Source organism: Scomber japonicus, chromosome 3, assembly GCF_027409825.1.
Source record: "Scomber japonicus isolate fScoJap1 chromosome 3, fScoJap1.pri, whole genome shotgun sequence".
Lineage (NCBI taxonomy): Eukaryota > Metazoa > Chordata > Actinopteri > Scombriformes > Scombridae > Scomber > Scomber japonicus.
The window spans coordinates 13511869-13539628 of NC_070580.1; the positions used below are offsets into that span (position 1 = coordinate 13511869).

A 27760-nucleotide genomic window follows, 5' to 3' on the forward strand; every position below is an offset into this window, starting at 1 on the left:
AGGAGAGGAACTTGAGAACTTCACCGCATTCAGAGCCAGGAGATCTGTGATCGGAGATTTTGGGTGGTTGGACACTGAATCGGCGACTACAGTCCAGCTGTGATCGACAGAGGAGGACCGGTGTGGCTCTCGGCATTGGAAGGATTTCCGGCCAACATGGATGATTTAGGTAAGTTGGCTCGCCGTGAACGCAACATTAAAACAGCGCGCGTGTGTGCTTGTATCCCCTTAGCGCGAGCTTACGTAGGCTACATTTAACCGAATAAAGGTGTGTGTGTTTTTCAGGAGGTCGACAGCTACAGTTGTTAGTTTGGGTCAAAAATCGAAATGCGTCCAGGTAGGTTAAGTTCATTTGAGCGAGCTTACATGCTTAGAAAGGCCCCGCGTGCTGACATAAGGCAGCGTTGCCATCAGGCTCTTTGCCACATTTGATTAGTCAGTATTTGTAACGTGAAAACGTGTTTGTGTGAGTACGGTGCTCCGTCCAGCTGCACTGGCAATGATCCTGGGGCGACTTAGTCCTCTCTCTCAATTCCTCCACATGACTCAACCAGGCACGACATAAGCTACTAGAGGGCTCTTGTAACTTTTTCATGCTCAATACATCTATACATTAAACCATGGGTCACCTGACATTTGATGAGACGCCGACCTATTGAGCCCCTCCTACTTGATTGTCAGGATTACATAACTGCCCCTAAAGCAGGTGGGATGGCAACAGTGGCGAAACCTCTGATGAAAACAATCATTACTGAGACAGAGAGAGAGGAGGGGAGGGGGGGGGGTTTGCTTTTCAGTGTGATCATCAGATCCCCTGTAGTCATTTAAAGCAGATCTTTTCCAGCCTTTGTCTCAGCTGATGCTCACACATGCAGTAGCAGATTGATGCAGGAGAGCTACTCAGCCCTCCTGCCTGCACAGATGAGGTTAACGCAGTGAATTATGGCACACTTAGTGACAGCAGAAAATGTAGTGCCTGAGGCAGGTAGTGGTGACAGGCACGGTGTTGTAGGCTAGCACAGTTTTGTGTTTGGTGTTTGTTTGTTTGGTTTTGTTGTTTTTGTTCATTTGCTATTATTTTAGTAGTTGCCTTAAGCCGTACACCACATGATAACCATCCTTTCTCTTTTGGCTTCAGTTTTACAGTTTATACAGTGCTTATAATGAGACTGCTGCAAACCTTGTGGGATGTTTCACAAGTTTATTAAAAAAGCAGTATCATTTAAATAATCAACAACACAGTCCCCTCCTCAGTCATGTCAAAGTGTGAACTGTAATTAAACACATAGATGCAGCTTGCACAGTACTGACAGGATTTGAGGTTTTTATGTTTGTATTTAAGCATTGGCCATATAATGTGTAGTTTTACCCCGGCAACCGTTAGGTTAAGTTTAGCAGGACATCCGTGAAGTGCGCTCAAGGAGTCGGGTTCATCGGATGCTAAAATAACACCAGAATGCATTCGTAAAGTCAAAGATGATAAATGTGTTGCAAAAGCTATCCAAAAAGCACCCTCTGTGAGCTGCAGGTGGATACAGCTCTGTTCTACAGTATGTTAATATTTCATTGCTATTCCAGACACGGCAAAGCTATACAGTGTGTCCTTGCTTTGTTTGTAGAAACTACAAAGCAGCTCATTTTTAAAGCAACTTCAGTATAGTGTTTTCTTTCAAATTTGACCGTGCTGTCCTACTGCAGAAAACCTAGATGTATTAGTTTTGGGCCAAAACCCAATTCTGTGGTTGACATCTTTGTAGCATGGGTATGACTCTACTAAGAATATTGGTCATTCTATATGCAGTCAATATTTATGGATACCTTCTCAGCTTACGTGGGTGAAGGGCTTTCCTTAAAGTAGCTGCTTTAAAAAGGAGTGTTACACAACCCCGTGTAGTTACCATGTCACAGGGTTGTAAATTCTGTCATCATTTTAGCAAAGACCTATAAAGATATGGCACACAAACTTAAAGAAATGTAGGCCACAGACCAGTGTTGTATTCATGGTATGGTGTTGGGAACTTGGGATGGGAGCCACAGAGGAAAATGTGCACAGCCCTCAGCATTTTTTTTTTCTTCCATCAGTTAATGAAAATTGAAAATGTTGAAGTCTGGCTCTGCATTTGAAGTTGTTAAATGCAAATGCAGTCAGAGATCTGAGTGGAAGAAGCGACTTTGAGCAGATTTGACGTGAGGCGGTGAAGGTATTCATCCACCTCCAGTACAACAACATGTATTTTTAGCAGAGAAGAGCCCCTCTTCTCAAGCGCTGAGCCGGCAGCTACTTGAAACCTTCTTCTAACTAATAAACATCTTTCTTTCTCTCTCTTTCACTTTGTTCCCTTTACCTTGCTTATATTGTTAACATTCATACAACCTTTACTATTCCCACATTGCCCCCAACCCACTTGATATGAAATAAGTAACACTGGCAGGTCTGCTTTCTCCTAGCAGCATCTTCCCCTCTAGCTGAAAATCTGCAACCTGCATGTGAACACACTCATTTGTGATATCTGCATGGCTCCTCCAGCACCCGCCGTGGGAAGCAGACTTGTGCTGCTCGCAGGCAGGACATCAGAGTGGATCAAGCCCACATTCAGGGCTTGGGCCTCAGCCAAAATTTATCCTCCTTAAACACTGCACTGCCCCACCCTCTCTCTCTTCCCACTCCTCATCATTCCTGTGGCGAACCACATAGGAAGCTGCAGGCTGCAATCTATTGACAGTTTAGGGCTGGCTGAGTTTGCAGGAGAGCAGATTAGCCTTTAGGAAGGTTTGGATTAAGGCACATTGTGATGCTTGATGGCTGGAAATGATCAGGTTTTTACTCCAGTCAGTAGTGGAAATAGTCACAAGAATTATTGTATAAAAAAGGCTCCCTTTGTACAGTATGATAGACAGATTTGTGTCATTGGTGTCTCCTTATATTTGTGCAGTACTTTGCAGTTTAGATGCTGTGGCATGTTCTGAGGCAAACTTTCTTTGACCTCCCCTCCTCAGCTATCAGTGCTGCCAAGCGTTGCTCCTTGCTTCACTGCTCTCCGGGCCTGCACCAACAAGACACGAATGTCAAATAGCCCTCGAAGTTAACTTCCTTTTACTGACTTTGATCAGAATTTCCTCTCAGGTATACTGTGTATACTATACTACTCTTTTTCTCTCACTGATTTGTGTCACTGTGGCTTTAGTGGCATCATTTGAAGTGAAGTGATTCCCCAGAGCCCCGTCAGCACAGCAGCTGCAGTGTTGGAAATGTCATTCATAGAGTAGGCAAAGTATTTCTTCACAAACTCTAAATGAGATCTGATGTAGCCTAGATAGTCAACTGAGTCTAAATTTAGGTTGTGCCTTGTGCCTTTTTTCACAGATAGGAAGTCAGCTATTGTACATGTGGGCATTTGTCACTTCCCTCTGCATAGTGGCTGTGGCTACATACATATCAGACTATGAGAAAGATGTCCTTCATGCCTGAGTGATAGGTTTCACTCTATCGGAGGTCGGGTGGGTGGGTGGGTGGGTGGGGGGCATAGTTTTTGTAATAACCTAATCTTCTCTTTCCCTTCTGGCAGAAAAAACCTTGTCGCTCACTGTTGTACTCAGCAATAGTTGACCTTCCTATTCCCATAAGATTTACGACGCAGTACTGCATCAGTAACTCTTCAGTGCCTACACTGCAATAACTGATGAATTAGCTCAAGATTTCAAGGAATCTGTCTTTAGAGAGCGACTATGCAAATGAATGACCCATATTTAGTCATCAAAATCATGCACACTAGGAGCAGTAACAGGACTTTCAGTTTTGTTTACTGTAACCAAAAGTGCCTGCATTTCTAATCAAGAGACTTTAAAGGGGTAATCCAGCAATTTTACATGTGAAAGTCAAGCCAGCCTGTATTTACCAGGCAGCAAGAGTCTTAACAAAAGATGTTACTGAGTTGCATTATGAGCAGTATAGGAGGAGCTTAACACATCCAAAGCACTAAAAGTAATTATCTCTTAGCCTATGCTACTATTTTATGGAAGTACAATACTAAATCACTGGAGTACTCTTCTAATTATAAAGTCAGTTGAGTAAGTTAGTTCCCATTATTAAAAATACCCCTCTGGATAACTTCCTTTTTTAATTTGAAGTCTGAAAGACAAGTTATGGTTGTTGTGAATTACATCTTCAGTGATGCTCTGTTTAACGCAGCAAGGGGGGGGGGGCAGTAGATGATAACACTAGATGATAAGTCTCTTGTGCGTGACACATGCACATAAATCACACACAGAATCAATGTAGCAACCAAAGGCTTGAGAGAATCCCTTCCACCCTCCTCCAGGGTTTATCCATCTGTTAGACTTTAAAATGAAAATAATGCTGCTGGGCTTTGAGACATATGGTGTACACTAACGCACAAAACACTCATACACGCTCCTGATCACAGACTGCTGGTGTGGACAGACAGCTCTGAAGGGGAAGCTGACTAAGCAGCGACAGCCCTACACTCAGCCAACCGTCATGTCATCTCTCATGGGCCCAGCACAGCGTAACAACAGCCTGCAGGGTCAGTAACCAAACAGTTACTGTAGGTTTTTAGAACCAGGGTTCACATGGAAATATGCCTTCAAAGTAAAAAAAACATATTAAGGCTCATATGGATTGGTCTGGTCTGGACTGGTGTGTTTAAGTTTAGGTATAGAGTAGTAGCATGTAACACCATATAGTTACTGAGTATGCAGCCATAGTCCTGTGTCCTGTTGTTTGTCAGCTGAGCTCACTGAGTCCTTTTTTTTTTTTTTTTTAATGGCACATCTTTCAGCTAAACACATGCTTCGTGACAGGATGTGACCTTACTGACCTCTCTGTTGTGGTGCCAATCATGAGGACTGTGCCGAGAACAACAGAAGAGCCTACTGTAGGTCACAGACACTATGTTAGTCATACTAACTTGTGGACCTGCCTTATCCTGTCCTATTTTTGTTGGCTTCCTTAATGTAATGTGTCTGTGCAGAAGAAACTGGTTTGCTTTTTGCCTCATTAAATCCTAAAATTTCTCCCCTTCTCTCCCTGCTTCACATTTTGTCTCCAGGCAACCAGAGCAGTTCATTAAAATCATACTATACTTATGTTAATGTAGCCTTTACACTATATGCTTACAGTATAATTATGCCTAAAGCTGTCACCAGTCTCCTGCCGACCCGCTGTGCTCTGATGAGTAGAGTTCCCGGCTGAATTTGTGAGATTCTCATCCCCTCGCTGTGGTAGACAGTGACTGACAGCTTGGTTTATTTGATGCTGCTGATCCTCTGATGCAAGCTACAACAGGAAAACAACGGGTTATGCATTGAAGTGAATGATGCCACTGTAATTGGGAACTTTTATTGGTAGCACCAACAAGAATCAAGAAGTGTTTTTAAAAAGGAAACTGCTATTAGTAGAGTGATAGTGGTGCTTTGCTCTAGAGTCTAGTGTAATAAATGCTTACTTGTCATATAAATGAATCTTCCAGTGTTAGATGGCCTTTTGAATGCACATGGGTGGTTCTGTCATGTTTCCCCTAATTGGCTCTTAAATGTCAATTTTTTAAGAGGTTGTATGCTTGACGTGGATGTGGGCTTCGATAACATTTATTTAGCTATTTTATTAGGAAATGGTTTTATGTTCAGTAAGTTTCATCTGGCTTTGGCACAGGTTTAAATAGTCACTAACACACTACTGGGTACTGGCCTATTTGGGATATAAAGCTACCACAATGAAGGCCTTTGATGAATTGGGAAGGTTCAGGGGGTGGAGGACGAGCGAGTGTGCACATGTGAGCGAAAGTGAGCATGTGTGTGTTTGTGTTTGTGTGTGTGTGTGTATGTGTTTCTGATGGCTTCTGCTTCAGCTGGATTTACAGTTAGCATCTGGCTTGTTAAAGAGGATCATTCAGGCAGCCCCATCTAGACCCCAATTGAGTTAATGACAGCATCAGTGACGCTTGGTCAGGATTACTACTCCACAGGTTTATGAGGGTGTAGGCTTAACAAGAGTTTACACACATATATATACACACACACATACATATGCGGGTTCTGGCACACAGATATAGCTGATTGTTTTCCAGTGGAATGATTTGGCCTGCTTTGCAGACCTCACCAACCCTCCTCTCCATCCTCTTCCCTCTGTCCTTGTCCTGCCGGAGGGGGACAAAGAGCAGCTTGTTTCTGGTGCTGTGACCTACTTCAACCCAGGGAAGGCACAGAACCAGACAGAACTGATTATAGATGAGGAAAACGATGTCCATCCATCCATCCATCTATCCAGCTATCTATTTTCGGGCCACTTAACCACATCTGGTTTATTGATGGTAGTGAGCTAAGAGAAGTAGCTCAGAAATGTGTCATTCTTGACCTCAGAGGTAGTATTTAACAAAGAAAAATCTGAATACAAGGTCTATTTACTAGCTTTTTGATAAGAGTGTTCAGCCACCCTCTTAATAAACAGATGGAGTATGTTCAGTTGAAAACTCTGCTAGTGGACCTTGAGTTGAAGATCTCCTCTAGACAAGTATTAAGATATATTAAAATGCTCTGCTTGGAACAAAAATGTGCGTCTGAGATATCTACTCCTTATGGCAGCTACTTTAGAATAAATTACTACTATTACTACTAGAATAAACACATTTTACAGTATATTTTCAAAAGTTTCGCATTGTAGAGAGAGAGGGATGGAGTCTTCTAAAAGTCAAAATGTCGATTTGCAATATTTGTCTGTGTAAATCACCAATGGAATGGACGTAATGACTGTACAGTACCCTAGTCTTGTTATGCATGTTTCATTCTTTAGTGAGGCCTGACAATACAGCTTCTTTCCGTGGGCGTAGTATGTATCACCACAGGACAAAGGCTGGGAATTTCCTGTCAGGCAATACAGCTGAAGAAGTTGCGGGTGAATGGTGCAATGTCTTTACTTTCACAACAATGGTGGACAATAGTGGACAGTGTTACTTCCACTTGCTTCTTTTCCTTTGTGCTCCATGTAGAGCGTCAAAGGTGAAATGAAGATGTCTGCAACGCAACAAAACCCTCAAAGTGAACATTTCTACAATACTGTTCATACTCTCTATAACTAATGGCGTACTGCTAAAATAAACTAGTGCTTTCACCACTGTGTTGTACACCAAATAACCACAGAAGCAACGTCTCAACCACAGGAAGGCTTTTCTGCCCACAAACTACCTATATGTTTCTTTTCTAAGCCTTTACCAGGGGAATTGAGAAAGTAGGTGGGTGCTAGCTGATGAATAGAGTGTGTTGTATCTTTTAACTCAAATTATTTTAATGATAGTTTTTCTTGTTTCACATTATTTAACTCTACACTCCAATTAAACGAAGTTAGTTAATTCATTAGTACAAGTCATATTAGAACACCAAAAGCAGTTAAAATATTTATCACAGAACATAATACAAAGAAATCATGTAAGATGTATTAGAAATGACTTAAGAGGAGATGGAGAGCAAGTGAAAAGTGAACATTAATAACTGCCTCAGAATGATGATGATGACAAAAAGAAAATAATCTATTCTTAAAAGTGATAGCAGATATGATTTGCAGTGAGCATGTTTTACTTTTTGAGCTGCACAAAGTCATAAAGACATTTTTACACAAAGTAATAAAGAAAGTCTATTGCCAGGCGTGCCTAACATGGATTTCCCTCTCACATTTGTAGTGGATTTAAGAGGGCGCAAGACGTAAGAAGACATAAAAATAGTAATAAATTAAACCGAATCCCACACTATCCAGTATTAGGCATTGCTGTTGTAACATTATAAAAGATATGCAGCCTGGCTTGAGTTAAGTTGTGAGGAAGGATTAACTGCAGGCGGCAATTATTCACCCACCAGTCTTGGCATTTATTTGCTCGTAATTTATCTTTACTATTAAAGGTAATCTCTGATTTTAGATCCTTATTGCTGTATGATGTTACTGATTAGACTTGCAACTTAGAGTTAGGGTATTTAAAGTTTCCTTTTCACTTTTCACACTTTCTGCAACTACATAGCTTTTCTGTATGTGCTGTGGTTGCACATAAGCCAACACTATGTTCCGGAAAATCACACTCATGAGCAGGCTAATAGGGTGTTATTCTAGTGGGTGGAATGGAACAAATAATGAAGTTTCAAAATTCATGATTAACTTATCAGTCAAGTTGTGGCCTCACCCTTGTGAAGTTGAAAGTTGAAAAACCATTTGATGAGTGCTTTTTTTTTAATTTCAAGAAAGCAATACCCAAGTTGTTGAAAACATATAGTTCTATATTTTTTCAAAATTCAAAAATATACCCACCAAGGTATCTAAAGCACATTAATTATCACATAATCCACACACATGTTAAAATGATTAATTGTGTAGAGGTTGCATTTGGAAGCGTATTGCATTCACTTGAACAAAAAAAAAAAAAAATCCAAAATTTATTTTTTGGTCTGTTTTTCTGAGTAATTTTTTCTCTCCTGTTTTTCTGGCTATTTTTTCCCCTGTTTTTTGGAGTAATTTTTCCTGTTTTTCGGGGTAATTATTTTTCTGTTTTTCGCGGCCATTTTTTTCTCTGAATTATCGAGATACTTCGAAATCTCGCAAGAACAGCCAACCTGTAAGTGACTCCCATCTATGGTGACTCCTGCTCTGCACGTATTCCCAGTTTCTGAGCTTTTTGGTGGGACTTTGTCTTTTGACCAATATATGCAATTAGAGAGAGAAAAGGCAAAGGGAGAAAGATATATAATAATAGTAATACCATCTATATGACTTAAAGACAGGACAATCTCCCAGTGTCTTAAACCCACATCAAAGTAAAACTTGATTAAACTAAACAAGCAGGTCATGTTTGCTTCCATTACATCGAGCTCTCAATAAAGAGTGAATGTATCCAATGATTTGAATGCACTCTAAACTCAGAAAAAAAATTAGCCCGAAAAACAGAGAAGAAAAAAAATACTCAGAAAATCTGAAAAAAATTCCCCCGAAAAACCAAGCATAAAAATAAATTACCCTGGAAAACAGAAAAAAAATTGTTCAGAAAAACGGAAGTAATTACCTCGAAAACAGACCCAAAAAAAATTACTCAGAAAAACCAGATTTTTTTTTTTAATTCAAGTGAATGCAATACGCTACCGTAGTTGCAGGCCTTTTTTTGTACCATGCAAGCTTGCTGTTTCTCCCTCCTTCCAGTCTTCGCACTAGCTTAGCATAAAGTTCTCCATATTTAACATAATGTATTGTCTTATCTCACACATCCAGGAGCGTGTCATTTTACACAATTTGAAAATTGCCATATGACCACATCTTCAGTATCATAAGTAGTGTTTCCCAACAGGAATCACTAGCTCTGTTTTGTAGTCGGCTCGCATCACTTAGCATCTTGATTAGCAAACCTTTTTCTGAGCCTGAGTGTTGACTTGAATTATGGATTTCATGTGTCTAAACAGACTGCTGTAATTGTATTGAATAGTTTAGAGTGGATTGTAAGCTGCTGGGTAAGCAGTTGTGTTCTATGACTTTATTGCAAGTGTGGGCTATGGAGCCATTTTCATTTAAAACCCTGTGGCCACACTTCATTGATTTTAAGCCTAAGGAAACTGAAACCAGGCTTTTCTGTACACTATGGGCCTGATTGACTAAGATCCCAAATAAAGGGTACTAAATTGTGTGTGCAATGCAATAGAGTGTGTTTTGTGGGTGATCTACTAAGAATAACCTGCGTAAATGAAAACAGGTGCAGCAGGGTGGAGACAGCAGTATTTAAATGAGGGTTTTGCATGTGTTAAAGCTGTAGTTAGTAACTTTGAGGAGAGAGAGGACTTAGCATCAAATTTGAAGAAGTACAACTGTCAGATCCCTCCTCCTCCCTCTCCGCTGCACTCCTGCCCTGCCTCCAAAGTCCCTCCCCTAGAGGAGGCTGACATGCGCGACCACGAGACGTCACGACACGATCTGTAATACATGAACTACACTCCACACAGCTAGATATAAAACGCTTCACAGTGACTTTCACATGGCTATACCTTACCTAGAAACTCAGAAATATGAGCTTGACCGAGCTAAGGAGGAAGGGGGAGGGGGCTGTGTGCGTGAGCAGTGATTGGCAGTTGTCAGACACTCCATCAGACATAATCCTGGCTTTGATTGGGTCTTTTTGTCCGGTCGCGGTGGATTCTGGCAATTTACAGTAGGAGCAGTAGGTGGGGCTAAATGAGCCTGAGTCTTTACAGAGTGACAGTCTTAGCAAATATGACAAAAAGTTACTTTTATAAGACTTACCAACTGCACCTTTAATGGAGAGTTTGGATGAACAGAAAGCCCATACCATGGTATTAGAGATTCTAGTGGAAGAGGTTAACAAACATATTGAGATATAGCAAAAAATATTACCAGAAAAGCTGCCATATGGGAGAGTATTTGTGATAAAGTCAATGCCGTTAGAAAAACCAAAAATATTCCACTCAAAAATATTAACATGGGTGGCAAAAGTCCTTTCTCTGCATATTCTGTCATTGTGCCTCCATCTCCTCCTCTCCACAGTAACCACAGTCATCTGTGTGTAGCGCTCAGCTGGTTAATACCTGCCCTTCAAATGTATTATTTATAGATGCAGGCCGTTCGCAAAATTACCTCCAGGTTTGGTAAATCACAAAGCGTGTGCTAAATAACATATTCGCATTTTCTCCTCCCTGTATTTTGCACACTGGGGTTGAAATGTATTATGGCAAACGTACTAAATGGACAGCGTGTATTGTCTTGCGCATTTGAAAGACGCAAGCCTCAGTGCGCTGCCTTAGTAGATCAACTTTCACATTTTTTGGGGGTGATGTCAAGTTTTCACACCTTTGTTCACACACAAGCCTTTAGTAGCTATGTAGCAAATGTAATTTAATACATTGCATAAGCTGGTTGGGTGGTCTGTAATGTCCCACTGTCTCTTTGACCGGCATGGGCATGGCCATCCATCATCTACTGTATGTCTTGACTCTCACAGGTCAGGGTCGGGCTGGAAGGTATTTATAGTGGACCTAAATGCCTCGGTCTGTCTCTGGTATGTGTAAGCAGCCTTAACTAAAGAGGCACCTGTGCACAGTGTTGTTCTACTGTTGCACCTGTGTGTGTGTGTGTGTGTGTGTGTGTGTTTCTACTGTGATTTAATTTTGTGCTCGGGTGTCCGCTGAAGCGCTCCAAATGAACACAGGCACAGGCCATCTGCTGTCTAACACCAGCCCAGAGGGGAGTAAAGCGTAAGTGTGCGCCCATCTTGTCCTGATTTTTTTTTTTTTTATTATTATTCTGTGGCGAGCAAAGAGGGGGGATTCATCATCTCTGTGATGGTCTGTCAGATTGTGTCGCTCTGAAAGGCCATCTCTCTCACAACAGAGCATGCGGCTGTCACTTCATGTTGATGTACACACACGTTTGGAGCAACAGATTCATAACTGAGGGTTGATGCTCATAATAGAGATCGTTTTTACATGTTCATTTTTGGAAATACTACATTCAGACTCTCACTATTAATCAGAACAGATTATATGCTCAATGTATTAGTCTTATAGCTGACATTTCTTTGTTTTCTTTCATCTGTCCTATCTTGCTTTAAGCTCTTCGTTTCCTGCCTTATCACACTATCTTGCGTAGTTGGTGCGTAATTCCCATTCCTCTCTGTGTCTCATATATGGGAGACGAGCTATGGCATGTTAGGAATTCATATCAGCCTGTGTGCACCTTGCAACACATCAGATACAGAGTGGGGAATTTTACAAGAAGGGGAAAGGAGGTGTAGAAAGTAGGACACAGGAGAATGTAGGTAAATGTGCTGCACAGAGACAGTCTTGCAGGTTAACAGCTGATATTTATCCAGTCTCGTTGGTTTCACTTGGGTGTCAGCTATGTAAATGTCTTGGCATTTATGAGCTCGGAAAGCTTGAGAAGAAAAAGCCAGCGTACTCGGCTCTCCTACACAACTCAACACCCCCACCTGCAGGTTGTTAAAGGCTGGTGTTTTGTTGTGCTGCGTTTTGATAAAGACTTATTTCCTGTAACGGACCACTATCAGCAGCAATGTCTCTCTGGAGCTACATTGATAGTGTTACACACGTAGTGGATGTGTTGAGTAGTAGACAGCATTGATTCACTCCATGCAGTCGTCAGCACTGATAGACGTTTAAGCAGTGTGTGCAGTGTCAAGCAGGCAGGATGTCCTGTCAGGGATAATGGAGGCTTGTGTCTGTTGAAATCCAGGACATATATTGATCAAACCTCCATAGAGTAAGAGTTGTGCTCTAGGATTGCTTTGTATAATTAGATCACATTCATATTTGATGTAGATTTTGACTATAATCAGCATCAAATATGTGCTTGTCTAACATCCGTCCTGCCCTTCTCTGTTTACATACTTGACTCCTCAAATGGTTTCCTTTACATTCCCTCATTTTCCTGCATCCCCCCCCTCCCTTCTTTTTGTTTTCCCTCTCTTTTTCATCCCTTCTCCTGCCACCCCAATCTCCCAAGTCCCCTTTTTATCTCCCTCTCTCTTCCTCTTTCCATCTCTCTCTTTCCTGTAATGAACCCTTATGCTGAGCAGCGTTGGTGTAATTAAAATGCACACCATTCATCTGGGAGGAAGGGAGTCTCCTTAATCTGCGTCAACCCACATTTCAGCCTCTAAGGATTTGCCTGCTGCGCCACGCGTACACACTCCCTAGTTACACTCACTATCTCAAAGCCATTTATCATTGTTTCAGCCCAGATGTGCCTTGTTGTGTCACACATAGTGGTGTGGACATGGAAGCTAACAGAAAGCTGGTATTTTTTCTGTATTCTTAAAGGGTGTTGGTTGCAATTTTAGAGGGCTGGCTGTGTTTAATTGATGTAGGTGGTTTGTCAGATCTGTCTATTTTAGGCAGTGAGGAGTAGATCCTTCACCCTCTCATAACCTCCTGCCTCTCAGGAACTCGGGTCTCTCAGGACTTTATATAGCTTTGTTCTTAAAACACATCCAACAGAAATTATATCCCTTGTGAAATTAAATTAGAAGTGTTCTCTGACATGTTTTTACTAATAAAATACTAAAATATACTCAACTAAGAGTTATCTCCAAATGTTCTTGCCTCTCCTTACAAAGCGTACGGATGAGTCTATCACGAGTTCCTCATTTTACTGTAGTTCCATTTTTGGTCACTGGGGAACTGGTGTGTGCTTCACTCTAGAGTCTGTGTGTCATGGTATGTCCTCTTGGCAGATTAGGCTGACACACCTCTGTGTGTTTGTGTAGATTGTGGATGGGCCAGAGCATGCCTAACTCGGTGCTCATTGAACACAGGCAATCTTGAAACTGTTACATCTTCTTTTTTAAGCATTCAATAGCCTCTAGCCTTTAAATTAGGTGTGTGTTTGAACAATTGTAAGGAAAATGAGCTGTTGATTTCAATTAACTTGCTTTCATTTTTATGCAAGACCTCAATTTACATTAAAACCAATGCCTAACAGAGTATGTATTTCATCTAGCCTGAGGGTAGGTGTTTGAGCAGTAACTATATGTTGGAGCAGCAAATTCTTTTCAACCAGGGTTAAAACCAGTTCAGCTGGGGAGCTAAGTTGATTAACATCTCTTGTGTAAACCATCTGGAGTAACATCTGTTGACTGAGGTCTCCACCAGCCGCAGTAAACCTTTGCTCTGACATCAGCACCAGATATATGCACAGATATGCAATTTATTTATGCAGTATTTCTGAGAAGTATCTGATGAAATCTGAATTATGTTTTGGCCTGTTTTCGTTTCATCCTAGATGAATGCCTGGACTTGTTCTGATGTAGTCTGATCTCATCTTTTTTATAGTGTTCTTCTTAATCTGTACATTTGTAAATCATAGCTAAGAATAAGCACATGGAATCTGATGGATGTTCTGCGTTGGCTGTACATCCATATCAGTATTTTTTAAAAAGAGGCCTTGTTGCAGGAGATTAAAAAAATCAGCTGCATCATTCGAAGTGTTGCAAAGCAGAAGTCGTAACCTCTAGATTTCTAACACAGGAAGACGTCTCAGAATAACTCCACTATCATATTGACTTCCCCTTCTACTGGGCTAGAAGTTGAGCCTAAAGACTGCAGGGTCGAGTGCACCTGTCTGTATACTGATCCTGCTGTTGACCTGAAACATCTTTGGATCTTAACTTTGACACCATACTTGGTAAGGTCTATCAATAATGATGCTTGTGTTGTTTTTGCCCTCTTACTTCTTTGGGTGTGTTTTCTTGCTGCTACCAAGTAAGAGATGAGGATGCACATAGACACACATACACACACCTACACACGCAGCGCTGACTGCACTAGTATAAACAGTGGGCTTGGATTTATCCATAATGAAACTCTGAGGAATGTCTCTAGGCTTCTGTGTCCAGAGAGGAGTCTCTCTGCTGTGAAACCCAGTCAACTGGCATGTTAGCCATTCTAATGGTCCAAGTAGATCAGGTATGAATCTGGCTCTGCTTCTGCTGTGTCTCCTCTCTGTCTGGGAAACATTGCCGTCTGTACTGTTGATACTATGTTATACTACGCATTAATTTCCTGGTTAATAAATGTCCCTCATAATACCTTGAACATAGAACCTAGAATCATAACATTATAAAGTAGATCATGTGTTATTAATCTTATTCTTGCTGTGTTTAAAAACTGAATTTAATATAACATTGCCTCTTAGTCAAGGTCAATATAATTGACATTGAGTCATGATTAACCAAGGCAGAGTTTGCGCTGACAGTGTAAAGGAGGGGTTTGATTATACCTTTATGTACCTTTGTCATACCACTCCCTTAGTTGGGCATGCCACTATTGATAAGAGCTCTGCTTGCGCTCAACTTTTCTTATTTCACAACGGCATGTACTCCCTGCTGTAACGTGCATAGCCTGCCAAAGTTGACTAGCTCCTGAGTCAGAGACTGTTTTCAGCGGGTCGTCATTTGCGTGAGTTGTATCTCTTACTTGAGCATTCAGGCAGCTAGGTTGGAATTGGCATAGCCGGGGTGGGGGGTGAACCTAAGCTGCTGCCATTCATTTTAACCCCCTCCTTTCCCCTCTTTACCCTGACCCTATCCTCTGCTCTCATTTGCACCCAACTCTCCCCCCTCCTCCCCCTCTCTTATTCCCCTGTACTGATGGTAGAGTTAAGAAAGGCAGTTCCTGCCTGGCAGACAATCTGTTTGGGTCGCCCTCTTCCTCTTTTTCTTTCTGTGTTCTCGCTTCTTCACTTCTCTGGGTGGGTAACCTTTTGTCATGTTCTAAGGTATGTCTCATCTCCATGTTTCTTTAGCTATTGTCTTTTGTTTCTTTTTCCTTTTTTTTTTTTAGGGGCCTTGCAATAGTTTTAGTTGCTGTTTGGTACACCTAGCAAAACTGGCAATATTGTGATAGTAGCAGAACTGCTCATCTTGTCAAGTGCAATTTGAATACTTTTGATAAGCTTTCAGCTATAAGGAATAATACTTCCTACACTGTATATTTGCTGTTCTCACTATGGTTTTCACTTCTTCTTCTTCGTCTTGAATTGTACACTGTAGCCTATCATGTGTCGATGTAGTGGTAAATTATGCATTTATGTACAAACAGCAGTTATGTACAAATAGTTGATTCATATAAAACATTTCTTATTAGGGCAAGTTTGTTTTTAAATTTGGGTTTTTATTTTTTAGGACTTGTGAAATTCTGAAAGAGAAACTAAACACTGCTGTGGTGAGTGAGGGCGCTAAAATAAGCCCAAGTATTCCGTCATACAGTCTGTGCACTTTACTAAGTCCCCTATAATGTTATGTGTCTCTACCTGCTGGTTAAGACTGCTAAATTAGTAGTTGTTGTCTTGGCTCATATTCCGCTTAAAATACCAAATAGTCCCTTCGTGCTGAGAAAGCAGCTGCTGGCATGTAGATGGTAAATATTAGCATGTGTACCTGGTTGACTCCTAGGTTAGAGGACATGTCTAGACTCTAGGCAGTCGAGGGGTCAGTGAGTAATCAAAGGAGTGGCTATAGCAGTCCACATGATTCAAGTTTTACAACTCCACCTTGCCTGATGTCAGTGCACATGGGGTGTGATGATTGCAAAAGAAGCTGTAATCATTTGGCACTGTGTGTATGCATGATGGTGTCCTTGTTTAACATCTTGGGCTCCTGTTGGAAATAAGTGTTCATTTCAACATGTTGTCGATTGGATTTTTGTTTTTTGTGCCAGGAATCACATAAGTACTCATATCATATCATGGTTGACATGATTCTATAACGCCTGAGAGACCATCAATAGATCAGATAACTAGATGCGAATGTCTGTTTGTATAAAGCATTCACTTATTAATCTGCAAAACTGCAAACATACACATACACATGAAGCAAACTCTATGCCATTTTCCTGTCGTTTCATTGTATAAATTGTCATACTGTATGAATGTAATTAGTTTCAGGCCTGTGATGATAAAATCTGTTTTTTGTGTCTTCATAGATGCTTTGTTGGCGGACCTTGAGTCCACAACGTCCCACATTTCAAAGCGTCCACTGTTCCTTACTGACGAAAACGCCTATTCCCTCCCTGTTGGGAGTCAGACTCAGCAAGAAGTCTGCTCTCCACCCCATGTCCCACCCACTCCCTCTGAGCAAACCCTGAACGGACTTGACGAAACAGAGGTAAATGCTCACATAAACATGAACATGAATTCCTAACTGCAAAAAACACCACTTTCATTTGCTGATGGATAACAGTGTGTTTACATTAGTTGCTCCATCTAGGAATGGTCTTCTGCATTCTTTATGGTAATTAAAATGATTTCCTCTCCTTAGTCTTTCAGCTCAGCTCAGAGAAGCCCCTGGTCTAGAGATAGCAGCAGTCCAACCCAACCGCTTGGTGAGGAGGACCACGTATACAGGTAGGAGTTGAGGCCATGTTAATTGGATGGACAGTTTATCAATAGTCTTATAAATAACTTTAGAAGAATTAGTTTTGAATTTTCTCCCTATTGTGTACAGCTTCCCCAATAAGCAGAAAGGTAGTGACTCATCAGCCGGCATGACCTTATCCATGGGCAGCAACCTGTCAGAGCTGGACCGCCTGCTGCTGGAGCTCAACGCTGTACAGCAAAGCACCCCTGCCTTTGCCACAGAAGGTTCTCACACAAATTACTTTGGCATTAACAAAATGCTCACTTACATTTATTTGATGAAACTCAGATGGCACTGCCTGATTTGGATGTCTGTCCAAAATCAAAAGATATCTCTTTCCTTCACTGTATTTTGTTGTCTTGAAGTTTCCATGATAATAAACTATGTTGATATCATATTTATATTTTTACAATAGAAGAGGCAGCTCCACCACTACCTGCCAGTAGTGTAGTCCACCATATCCAGGAGAATGGAGTCTCCACTGCAGGCAAGGTAGCGCCACCTGTACTGGAGAAGCCCAAACGCAGCGTGGCAGCTCGAGGGATAGAGGATGTACGACCAAGTGTAGAGAGCCTTCTAGATGAGCTGGAAAGCTCTGTGCCCACACCTATGTAAGTGACAAAGTATTACAGAAGTGTATGTGTGGACTTTAAAATGTATGCTCACATGTGAAGGTGACATAAAGCATTGTTTTGCTGTAGATGGCTTTGTATTTCTAGTGTAATGTAAAAACACAGCAATTTGAATTGATATTTTCTTCTTTAGTCCCACACCTTTGGGGGTATCAGACGAACAAGAGGAAACACCAGCACAGCAGCAAGCCAGAATGTCTGCCTCCTCTGCCACACGAGAGCTAGATGAGCTAATGGCTTCCCTGTCTGACTTCAAAGTCCAGAGCAATGTGAGTATGTTTTACAATTGGGTAGAGATTACACACTCTGTGTCAGTTTTGGCTTTGTGTGACTGTTTAATATTTAAAATGTTTGCAGTGACTGTAAAAATGCAGTGGAGCAGATTCATTTTATTCCATTTCATTTCCTTATTTGTGTTTTTTACTTTTTTACAACATAGAAATTGCTGCTGCTGGCAGTGTTTCTCAGAAATGGTAAATTGCTACAGTTTTTCTGGAAGAAAGCAACAGAGGCTTGCGCTGAATTCACTCACAATGGATATTTGAACACCAGCTTTTAATTCAGATCTTACTTTAAAATTGTTGTTCCACCAAACCAACTAATTAACCAGATAATTAACTAGATAACACCTATAGTAGATTTAATTATGCTTTGTATGTATGACTTTGTAATTTTGTTTCAAGCTTGCTGTCGCAGAGTAGTGGGATTGATGAAGCAAAATCAATCCAATCCAATTCATATAGGCCCAGTGCAATAATTGTAATCTTTGTGAAGATTACAATTGTTGTTGAGACTGTGTTTAAGAGTCGGCAGTGCTGCATTCATTATGAAACTGTGTGATATGGGAATTCTAGTCATTTTTGAGATCTGAAGATTTTAAAGTTTTTGTAGTGTTTTAGAAACAGTTGTTAAGATGCAACAACTGAGGGAACATAGACACTTCATTCTCAATGTGTTTCTCCTGGTCTCTTTTCTCTTTTCTCTTCCACTGTGTGTCTTGTGTTTGTATGTATTTTGCAATTATTACATCATTGCTCCTGATACAGTCTGGCTCTCAGTCGTCTGTGAATCAGGAGGCTGTAGACCCCTCATTGGTTTCTAGTTCATCGGTTGTCCAAACACTAACCACCCAATTTATAAATCCTCAAAATGGTTTAGTTGATAATGTTCTACCCTCTAGTGACACTACACCTTCCTGTACCCCTCTTCCACTGGAACTTCATATAGATGAAGATGGTTGTTCAGCCCCAACATCTTTGGCTGGTTCCACTGTAATGATTGCATCGTCCAAGAGCATTCAGTACTCCCATATCCAACAGAAGGATGATGGTGACAGTTTTAATTCTGAGATCTCACATGTGGAGAGCCTCACTGTCTCTAATACCTTAATGCAACCTAGTCAAACTGAAGTCAACAGCTCTACACAAGTGTCAGTCACGAAAGTTTCTACCAGTAAATCCTCAAGTCCATTTGGAAAGAGCTTAAGTCCAATTACTATTGGCAGAAGCTCCAGTCCAGATTCCACTGCCAGGAGCTTTAGTCCAGTGGTCATTTCCAAGAGCCCTAGTCCTGTCAATGTGTGTCCCACCCTTAGAGCTAAAAGTCCCAGTCCACCTGACATTAAATGTTCCAGCCCAGTCCCTAAAAGTTACAGTCCAGTACCCATGAGTCATAGTCCAAAAGCAACTGCAAAGAATGAAAGTCCCATGACAGTGCTGATCACTACAGAAATGGTGCCAAAGACAGCTCGTCCGGTTACAGTTCCAGGGCTTTCAAGTCCAGTTTCAAGTCCTGTGACAGTCCCTAAAACCTCTAGTCCATTGACCATCCCAAAGAGTCCTAGTCCAGAAACAGTTCCCAAGAGTTCTAGTCCATTGCCGATTCCAAGACTTTCGAGTCCAGTTCCAAAGACTGCAAGTCCTATTACAGTCCCGAATATCTCTTGTTCAACAGCTGAACCCAAGATTTCTAGTCCAGAAACAATCCCAAAGGATGCATACCAAGTAATACATCCAAGGCTTTCTAGTCCTCCTAATAGTCCTGCTTCAGTTGTCAGAAAAATGTACACTGTTCCAGATAGCCATAGTCCCAGAGCTTCGCCAGTTTCACTTGCTGCTCTGCCATCAAATAGCCCTCTTACAGAAAAGCAGGGAGGTGAAGCACTGGGTTTATCATGGCCATGTCGGGAGCCTTTATTAGATGATGCATTAGAAAAACTCCTAGCCCCCGACTCCACCCAACTGGATGAGAACCAGCCACCTGCTTCCATTATGCCTGGAGATGAAGACAGACCTTGGGAGGAGGAAGATGGAATTTACCCTGATCTCAGTCGAGAGGGAACCCTGACACCCATGACTGAATCCAGCTGGATGGATGAGTGTTTCACCCCCTCCACCTGCCCTGGGACACCAGATGCAATGCTGGATCTGCCCACACAGCAGCCGTCTGCTGTTGAGCGACTATCTGCTTCTGGCCAAGTACGACATTCAACTTGACTCTCCCAAAATAAGCTGCTGGTGTTGAAGCAGGAGAGGCTTTAGGACCCCATGTGGTCTTTCTATTATTTGGCCATGTGGCCTTTCTATTATTTGGCCATGTGGTCTAATGTATTAATTATATCTGACAGTAATGGCAGAATGGCTATGTCAGATGATCATTCAAGCAGAACATATCTCTAGTTCCTGAAACAAGCTTATTTTGGGAGAGCAGCTCCTACAAATGCACCAGGAGCTGTGCACAAGTTCAAAACATAGCGTTTTAATGGAGAAATTCCTCTGTCTATGTGGTGTGATGCATGTAGTGTCATTGCATAGCAATTATAAAATGGCTTGAGGGAGAAGTCTGCTTGTAGAGGCTTCTTATGGCTTATGTTGAAAGCTTTGCTGAAAGGATGTCTATGCACGCCCTTACTTGCTTCAGTCGACATTGCTGCGTTAGTCACAGGGCCTGGCCTATCCTGTTTATGTAACCAACAGATGACGCAAACAGTATGTTTTAAATCACTGCCTGTGTCAATACATAATTTGACTAAATTGACAAGAAGATTTGACAGTAAGGCAGATTTGTTTTTGGCTAATACATATATGCACAAAGAAAGTACATTTAAACGTCATGTAAGAACTATACTTCTCTCATCTTTGGCCTTGTTTCGGCACATGCAGACAAGCATTTTGTGATGGACCTGTGTTGTCTTGACTTCTGTTATCCAGCATGCTTTGCCACAGATACCTGAGCAGTAGAGGTAGTGGAGAATGATTTTGAACAAAAGGCTGTGCTTAGAGTCTGCAAGCAATTTTATTTGGATACACGAGTGCTTGACAAACGAATGCAGAGCTTCATGACAGAAGAATATTCTGGAGCGTTCTTGAGTGTTTTTCCTGTGCTGGGCCTGTCCTGTGTGTGCAACTCAACATGGACTTTCTGGTGAATGGCACAACCCCACACCTCCTTATCATCTACTCTCCAGCTCAAGTCGGTTATCCGCCGCACCAAAGAGACCTCCAATGTTCATCCGATGTTCAGGGAGGGACTATTGCGACGTAAAATGGGACCTGTCATTGTGAATAAGAGCAATTCTCAAGACCGACTCATTGAGGAGCTGCAGGGGAAACTGGGAATTGGGCGAGTGGAGCGCCGGCGTAAACAGCCAGATGATTGGATGACAGAAGGAGTCATCGTGATGTCCAACCCACAGCGAGCACGGGAAGAAAGGGCTCAGCCATCTGTGGATAAGGTAGAGATTGAAGGTGCACAGCAGGAGTAGTTAGTACTATTCCTAGACCACATTAAACCAGTTGGAAATTATATATCCATCTGATGGATTTTGGTTTACACATACGTCACATTGCCATAAAATACTTTTTTTTTTTAACTGTTTGCTTTACTTCTTTCTTACCCCTGTGTTTGTACCATACCTCACTTGTTTGCTGTCCTTTCTTGGCTGTTTCCTTTCTCCTTTCCCCCAGATCATCATCCCTCCTGAATCACCTGCCCCACAGAGAAAAGTCCTTTCCCCTCCGCCATCTCCCCCAGCACCCAAAAAGCAGCCCCCAGTCAAGCAGACTCCTCCACCTCTACCTCCTCCCCCTCCAACCCCTCCTCCACCACGAGAACCTACCCCTCCACCTCCTAAGGAGCCTACTCCTCCCCCCAGGGAGCCTACTCCTCCCCCCAGGGAGCCCACACCCCCCCCAAGGGAGCCCACACCTCCCCCTGTCCAGCCCCCACCATCACCTAGCCCCCCTCCCAAGCCTGTTACGCCACCTCCACCTCCCAAAGTGTTTGTATCAGTGGGTTGTCAGACCGAGTACGACCCCATCTTCCCACCAATGCAGGCATGGATCACCTTTTCTCACCTCTCCCTCTCCTTCTTTCTGACCTCGCTTTCCACTTTCTATCATCCATTTTCTTTCACACTGGTAACCATTTGACTCCTTTGTCCGGTTTGTAGAGTTACTTTGAGTTGTTATATGTGAGTATGTTCGCAGGTCAGTTGTGCCTCTGTATCTATGTGAACTACACAATTTGTCTGGTCATTGGGTCTGTTTTTGGCTACTGGTCCTCATGCCAGCTGGAAACAGGTAGCCTCTTTAAAGCTTTGTCTGAAATCCAGTCAGTCCACATTATGAGTGGTGCTGACATTAAGCCTAGAGAGACTGAGCCCATTTTCTAATTTTGACATCTGATGGCGCCAACAGTTGTGTGTTCAGAGTGGAGTGGAGAGTTTAGGAGCTTAGAGACAAGTTGACTGTATCCCCCCCATGTTCCCGTTACACTAACTGTCCTGCAATGCGCAGGAATGGCAGGCTCGCACTGAAACCTTATCTGCCACATGACAGCACTGTTACCACCACACTTATAGCATCTCCCACAGGACTTCCCTCAACGGGTCCCACTAGGTTAGGGACCAGCATATCCATGTTGACTACCATGTACCATCACCTCTTTCAGAGTCCACACTGTCTTCAATAAGGTAGTTTTGGTGAAGACTTGTGCAGTAAAATATTGACATGAGTAGTGTTTTATATGTCAAAATCCCAGTAAGTGGCTGTTTTATTTGGTCAAAGGTAAGGTGGGTCATATGGTGTTTGGGTGTGTTAAGAGGGTGTATAGAGGTGTGTGTGTGTGTGTGTGTGTGTGTGTGTGTGTGTGTGTGTGTGTGTAGCTGTGTGTGTAAGGGAGAATACATGACCAGAGATGCTATTTTCTCTCTTAGTGGAATGTAAGAGCTCCAATAACCACACCAACTGAGAGGGTCTGTTACATTACAGTAGTTCCATTAGGAATCCAGAAAACATTCACACACACAATATAATCATATAATGACCAAAGAGACATCAACATGGATTAACACAAATGACATGTAGGTTCTGTGTCATGCAGATCGGTATTCCTATGCTATAGGATTTGTACTCTGAGCAATCTGTATGTAGTAGAAGATATTACTGTTGTGTGACTGTAAAGTTGTTCATAGAGACATTGAGACAGAGACTATTGTACATCACAATTACAACAACATGAAGGGTCTGTAATAGGTTTACAGGAATATGTAATGTGATGAGGTAATTACCAAAATTATGAGAGTATACTAAATGTGAACACCGGAAAACTCAATGAGCAAAGAGGAACAGTAATAGTTACACCCAAGCCAACAATGACATTACAAACTATGACTGCAAAAATCACCACAGATCCATGGATGAATATCATAAGCTTCTCAGCTGAAGTACTCGCTGCAGTGCTACAGTATAATGAAATAATTTTGGTCCTCCACCTCCAATAGATCCAGTCGCAGGGAAAGATTTCTCCTACTGGTCCACCCAAACCAGCCAACAAACTGGACAACATGCTGGGAAGCCTGCAATCAGACCTCAACAGACTCGGAGTCCAGACTGTGGCTAAAGGCGTCTGTGGTGCCTGCAAGAAACCCATTGTTGGACAGGTAACGATTCATACACATACAAATAAGTCAGTTGTGCACATACAAAAAATATATACGGTAATGTGTTTTTTATTGCATAACAAGTTTGTGTGGCACACACAAATTACCAACTGAAACATGATTTAGAATACCAAGTATGGTTATAAAACATCATAGCATTTTTTTTGTTAAGCATTTTGAAAAATGCAGAATGCAGTCAAGATTTATTTTCCCAAGTTAGATGAGATATGCAGTGTCTGCTCATGCTCTGTATATCTCAGTGCTGTGCTGATTGCTTGAGGTCAGAGCCACTCAATTTATCAATAATTCTACCAATAAGTAGCATAATATAAAACTGGCAGTGGACATTCTGTTTTATCAAACTTTCACCATATGAAGAATTTTTGATTTTAAATTAAAGGTAACTAAGGTTAGCTTTTCTCATGTGTGCTACCTCTCAACCTCTATGACTTTTTCTGTAAGCAGAAATAGTCCACTCCAGAGATGCCAGTATCCTCCCTGCAGGTTTTACACGCAACTTATCAAAAAGAATCAAACTTCAAGAATATTTTTATTTGAAGACTCTCAAGTCAAATTATATGGAAGGAAAGACTTCACAAGAAACACATCAATTTTGTTTTCTGTTAATTAAATTAAACTGAAACAGAAAGATTTTTTTTTTAATGTGTTGCCATTCAAAGTTTTGTAAAACTTTGATTTAAAAATGTCTAATCTCTGAGTTATTTTGTCAACATCTGCTGCTGTTTGCCTTTCTACCATTTGCTTCTTGCATGCAGAGCACTGTCGAGTCTCTGCTGAGCAAGGCCTTTCCTTTTGCAGCTCATTTCAATTTAATGCACCATGTGTCCCCACTCCAGGTGGTGACTGCCATGGGCAGAACGTGGCACCCTGAGCACTTTGTGTGCACCCACTGCCAAGAAGAGATAGGCTCCAGGAACTTCTTTGAGCGTGACGGGCAGCCTTACTGCGAGAAAGACTATCACAACCTGTTCTCACCAAGATGCCACTACTGTAATGGACCCATACTGGATGTTAGTAATGCAAACATAAGAACACACACACACACACACACACACACACACACATAAGAACACACACACACACACACACACACACACACACACACACACACTAGCATGGATGTGTGGATAATGATATTTATTTATTCATAACTTAATGGATTAGGCCCCTTACTGGAAAGATCACTGCATGGTGGGAATTGCCTTCTTTCTCAAGCTTGAGTTGCCTTCTCTCTCAGTTATGAACTTCATTTTGTCATCTGTAGCTCAAATTAATAAGATTACTACCTCTGAAAAAGATTTTGATTCTGGCCTATATGTACACATGTACATTTAAATCCCTCTTCCCTCTCTAAATTCCTCAGTTGCATTATACATTTGGTGATACTCGGTAGTATACAGTATTTCACCTCACCATATTGTCATTTTAGTTGCTCTGTTTTACTTATATAGACAATGATGTTGCTTGTTGTTAGGCTTTAAAAAAATATCTTTAAAAAATCTTTGTCAACATTGCACCCCCTGGTGGCAAAGCTAAGAATCACATATGATCTTAAAATGTCTAGAGATTTATAGCATTGGTTTAAAATGAGTAATGCCTGGCCTGCTGCAATAACTTAATTGTTGAGTAGTTTTTAACCCATATGTTACACAATATGAGTATGAAGCTGCTAAGGAACTCTATCAAGCCTGGAAAACATGAGCTAATAGACATAGTATTCCAGCACCTCCCATGCTGCCTCTGTGAACTTTGCCTGCCCCCTACTGGCCTCTGAGTCACTGATGTGTCAGTTTATCTTAACATGCCTGGATGCTGACTTTCCTTTAGAGTAACACATATAATCATTAATTTTTCCTGCTTTTGTTTTACAGAAAGTAGTGACTGCTTTGGACAAGACTTGGCATCCAGAGCACTTCTTCTGTGCCCAGTGTGGAAACTTTTTTGGACCTGAAGGTACCAGTCACTCTTCCATTTCCATCACAACACCTGGCTTGTGTAGAATAATTTTCATTATCAAAAGAAGCAAGCTTAGTGGGTCAGTGTGTGTTTTTGCTGTTTGCTAGGTTTCCATGAGAAGGATGGAAAGGCATTCTGCAGAAAGGACTACTTTGACATGTTTGCCCCGAAATGTGGCGGTTGTGCACGTGCCATCCTGGAGAACTACATCTCTGCTCTCAACTCCCTCTGGCACCCTGAATGCTTTGTCTGCAGGGTGAGTAATGAATTACAATGAAAATAAATCACATCGTGTTTTCCTCTCATAATAAATTATTCCTCTTCTCTTTTAATTCCTAGGAGTGCTTTACGCCATTTGTAAACGGCAGCTTCTTTGACCACGACGGCCAGCCGTACTGCGAGGCGCACTACCACGAACGGCGCGGCTCACTGTGCTCTGGCTGCCAGAAAGCCATCACTGGCCGCTGCATCACAGCCATGGGCAAGAAGTTTCACCCAGAGCACTTTGTGTGTGCTTTCTGCCTCAAGCAGCTTAACAAGGGCACCTTCAAGGAGCAGAATGACAAGCCCTACTGCCACGGCTGCTTCATTAAACTCTTCAGTTAAATCGTGTGTACACCCATGCACACATTTAATTACATGTCTAAATGCACGTGTGGATGTGTGCGCGCTCACATGATATGTATGGTTTTTTTTGAGACAGATGGTGTTATGTTGTGGTGGATCATCATTAGAAAGGTGAAAAATGTCTCTGACTATCAGTTCTTGACTTGACACTGAAGGGATTTCCCTGGCTGTCCAACCTCTCAGGCTTGGCATTTCACACTTTTGCTAAAGACATTTTAACAGAGCCCAAAGAGATTTTTATTTGAGTTTTATTCCTGCGCTGCGTGCAGCAAAGAGAATATGCTAATTTCCCCTTGTGTGTGAGTATGTATAGGAGCATATGAGGGTAGCATTTAGACTCCCTCAGAGCCCTGTTTTGTAAATGGTTTTATTCCCCCATTGCAGGGCAAGATTTTGCATTACATGGTGAAATAGTTTTATGCAGGTAAGCTTGATTGCATGGACCATGGAGAGTTGACTTACAGCAAGCAGTTATGAAATATGTTGAGTGTTGAGTGTTGGATACCCAGTGCTTGCCCAATGAGTGTTGGAATAACCTATGAAAAAGATGTATTTTTCTAGTCTTGGAAACTGTTGAGGTGCCATTTAAAAGAGCCATGAAAACACCCCATATATGTATGTACATGCACACAGACACACACTGAACTTCTTCACTTCTTTAAGATAATAGTTCAATCTCTTTGCACACTCCAACCGCAGATCTCTTGATGAGACCGTCTTAAGGTGCATTTTACAGTTTCAGATATGAGTTTTTATTTTTCTACTGTCCTATTTTTCCTATGAAAATTAATGCAGATGTTCACATTCATGCTCATGTAACTTCATTTATTCCCAGTGGAACAGTAATCCAACATTTAGTTGCCTGGCAGTTCTTTCACAGCTGGTTACTAGTAGATTTCTATCACAGATTCCTAAAATCATCATATTGAACTTTCTTTTTCCTGTACCAACTTGCAACTGTTTTTATTTTACTACTGCAAAGTATGTGTTGTCATTTATGCCAATAATGTTCAAATAAACTTTTGGAAGTAATGATGACAAAAATGTAGGTCAAAAAGAATAACATGTACCATGGTCATAAATGTTGAACCTTTGGTGCAGTTTTTGTTTTGTTTTTTAGAAAAGAAAGAATTCAAAATTCAGAAGAATTCTATTCAGAAAAAAATCTGTTTCAGTTCAACATGTTTTCATCATTTTACTGTTGCTACTGTTGTGAATGAATCACTGTATTAAGGCTGGTTCAAAATTTAAAATTTGGTTGTGTTAACATTAGTAGAGAATTTGGATTAAAAGCACGCTACTCTCTATTATGTAGAGTTTTATCAGCACTAGCTGCCAGTTGCTGCTACAGTCAGAATCTAAATTTATATACCTGTATTATGCTCAACCTTGTGACTCAACTGGGTTTTGTCACTGTTTTGATGAGAATATATATTTTTGAGCTGTTGGTGCTCACATTGATATGCAAAGAGCTGGCTCTATTGGCATGTAGGCTAACAATAGTTGACCCTGTTACTCACAAACACAGACACACCAGTTTAGATTCCAGTGTGTCAGACTTCCAAGGACACACAGCCCTCCATGTTTTTAGTATGAGTCATGAACTATGATCCTGCTGTATGAGTTGATATCAGTGCGAGACTCACTGGTGGCAGCTG

General features: G+C 41.5%; 1 protein-coding gene across 1 annotated transcript; it reads left to right on the forward strand.

The window, feature by feature from the left end:
• On the forward strand, positions 1 to 27760 carry LOC128355935 (paxillin-like). Its single transcript, XM_053316324.1, has 11 exons — positions 1 to 169; positions 16492 to 16673; positions 16827 to 16912; positions 17013 to 17149; positions 17341 to 17536; positions 17691 to 17826; positions 23340 to 23498; positions 24356 to 24529; positions 25391 to 25472; positions 25583 to 25731; positions 25815 to 27760. Exons 1-11 carry the CDS (start codon positions 157 to 159, stop codon positions 26079 to 26081), a joined length of 1581 nt encoding a protein of 526 aa, XP_053172299.1. The 5' UTR covers positions 1 to 156; the 3' UTR covers positions 26082 to 27760.

What these genes read in the sequence shown, in the direction of transcription:
- LOC128355935 (XM_053316324.1), top strand. An exon ending in ACTTCAAAGTCCAGAGCAAT is followed by an intron (nt 17,827 to 23,339) that starts GTGAGTATGTTT and finishes CACCTCCAATAG; the next exon opens with ATCCAGTCGCAGGGAAAGAT. An exon ending in GTAATGGACCCATACTGGAT is followed by an intron (nt 24,530 to 25,390) that starts GTTAGTAATGCA and finishes TTTGTTTTACAG; the next exon opens with AAAGTAGTGACTGCTTTGGA.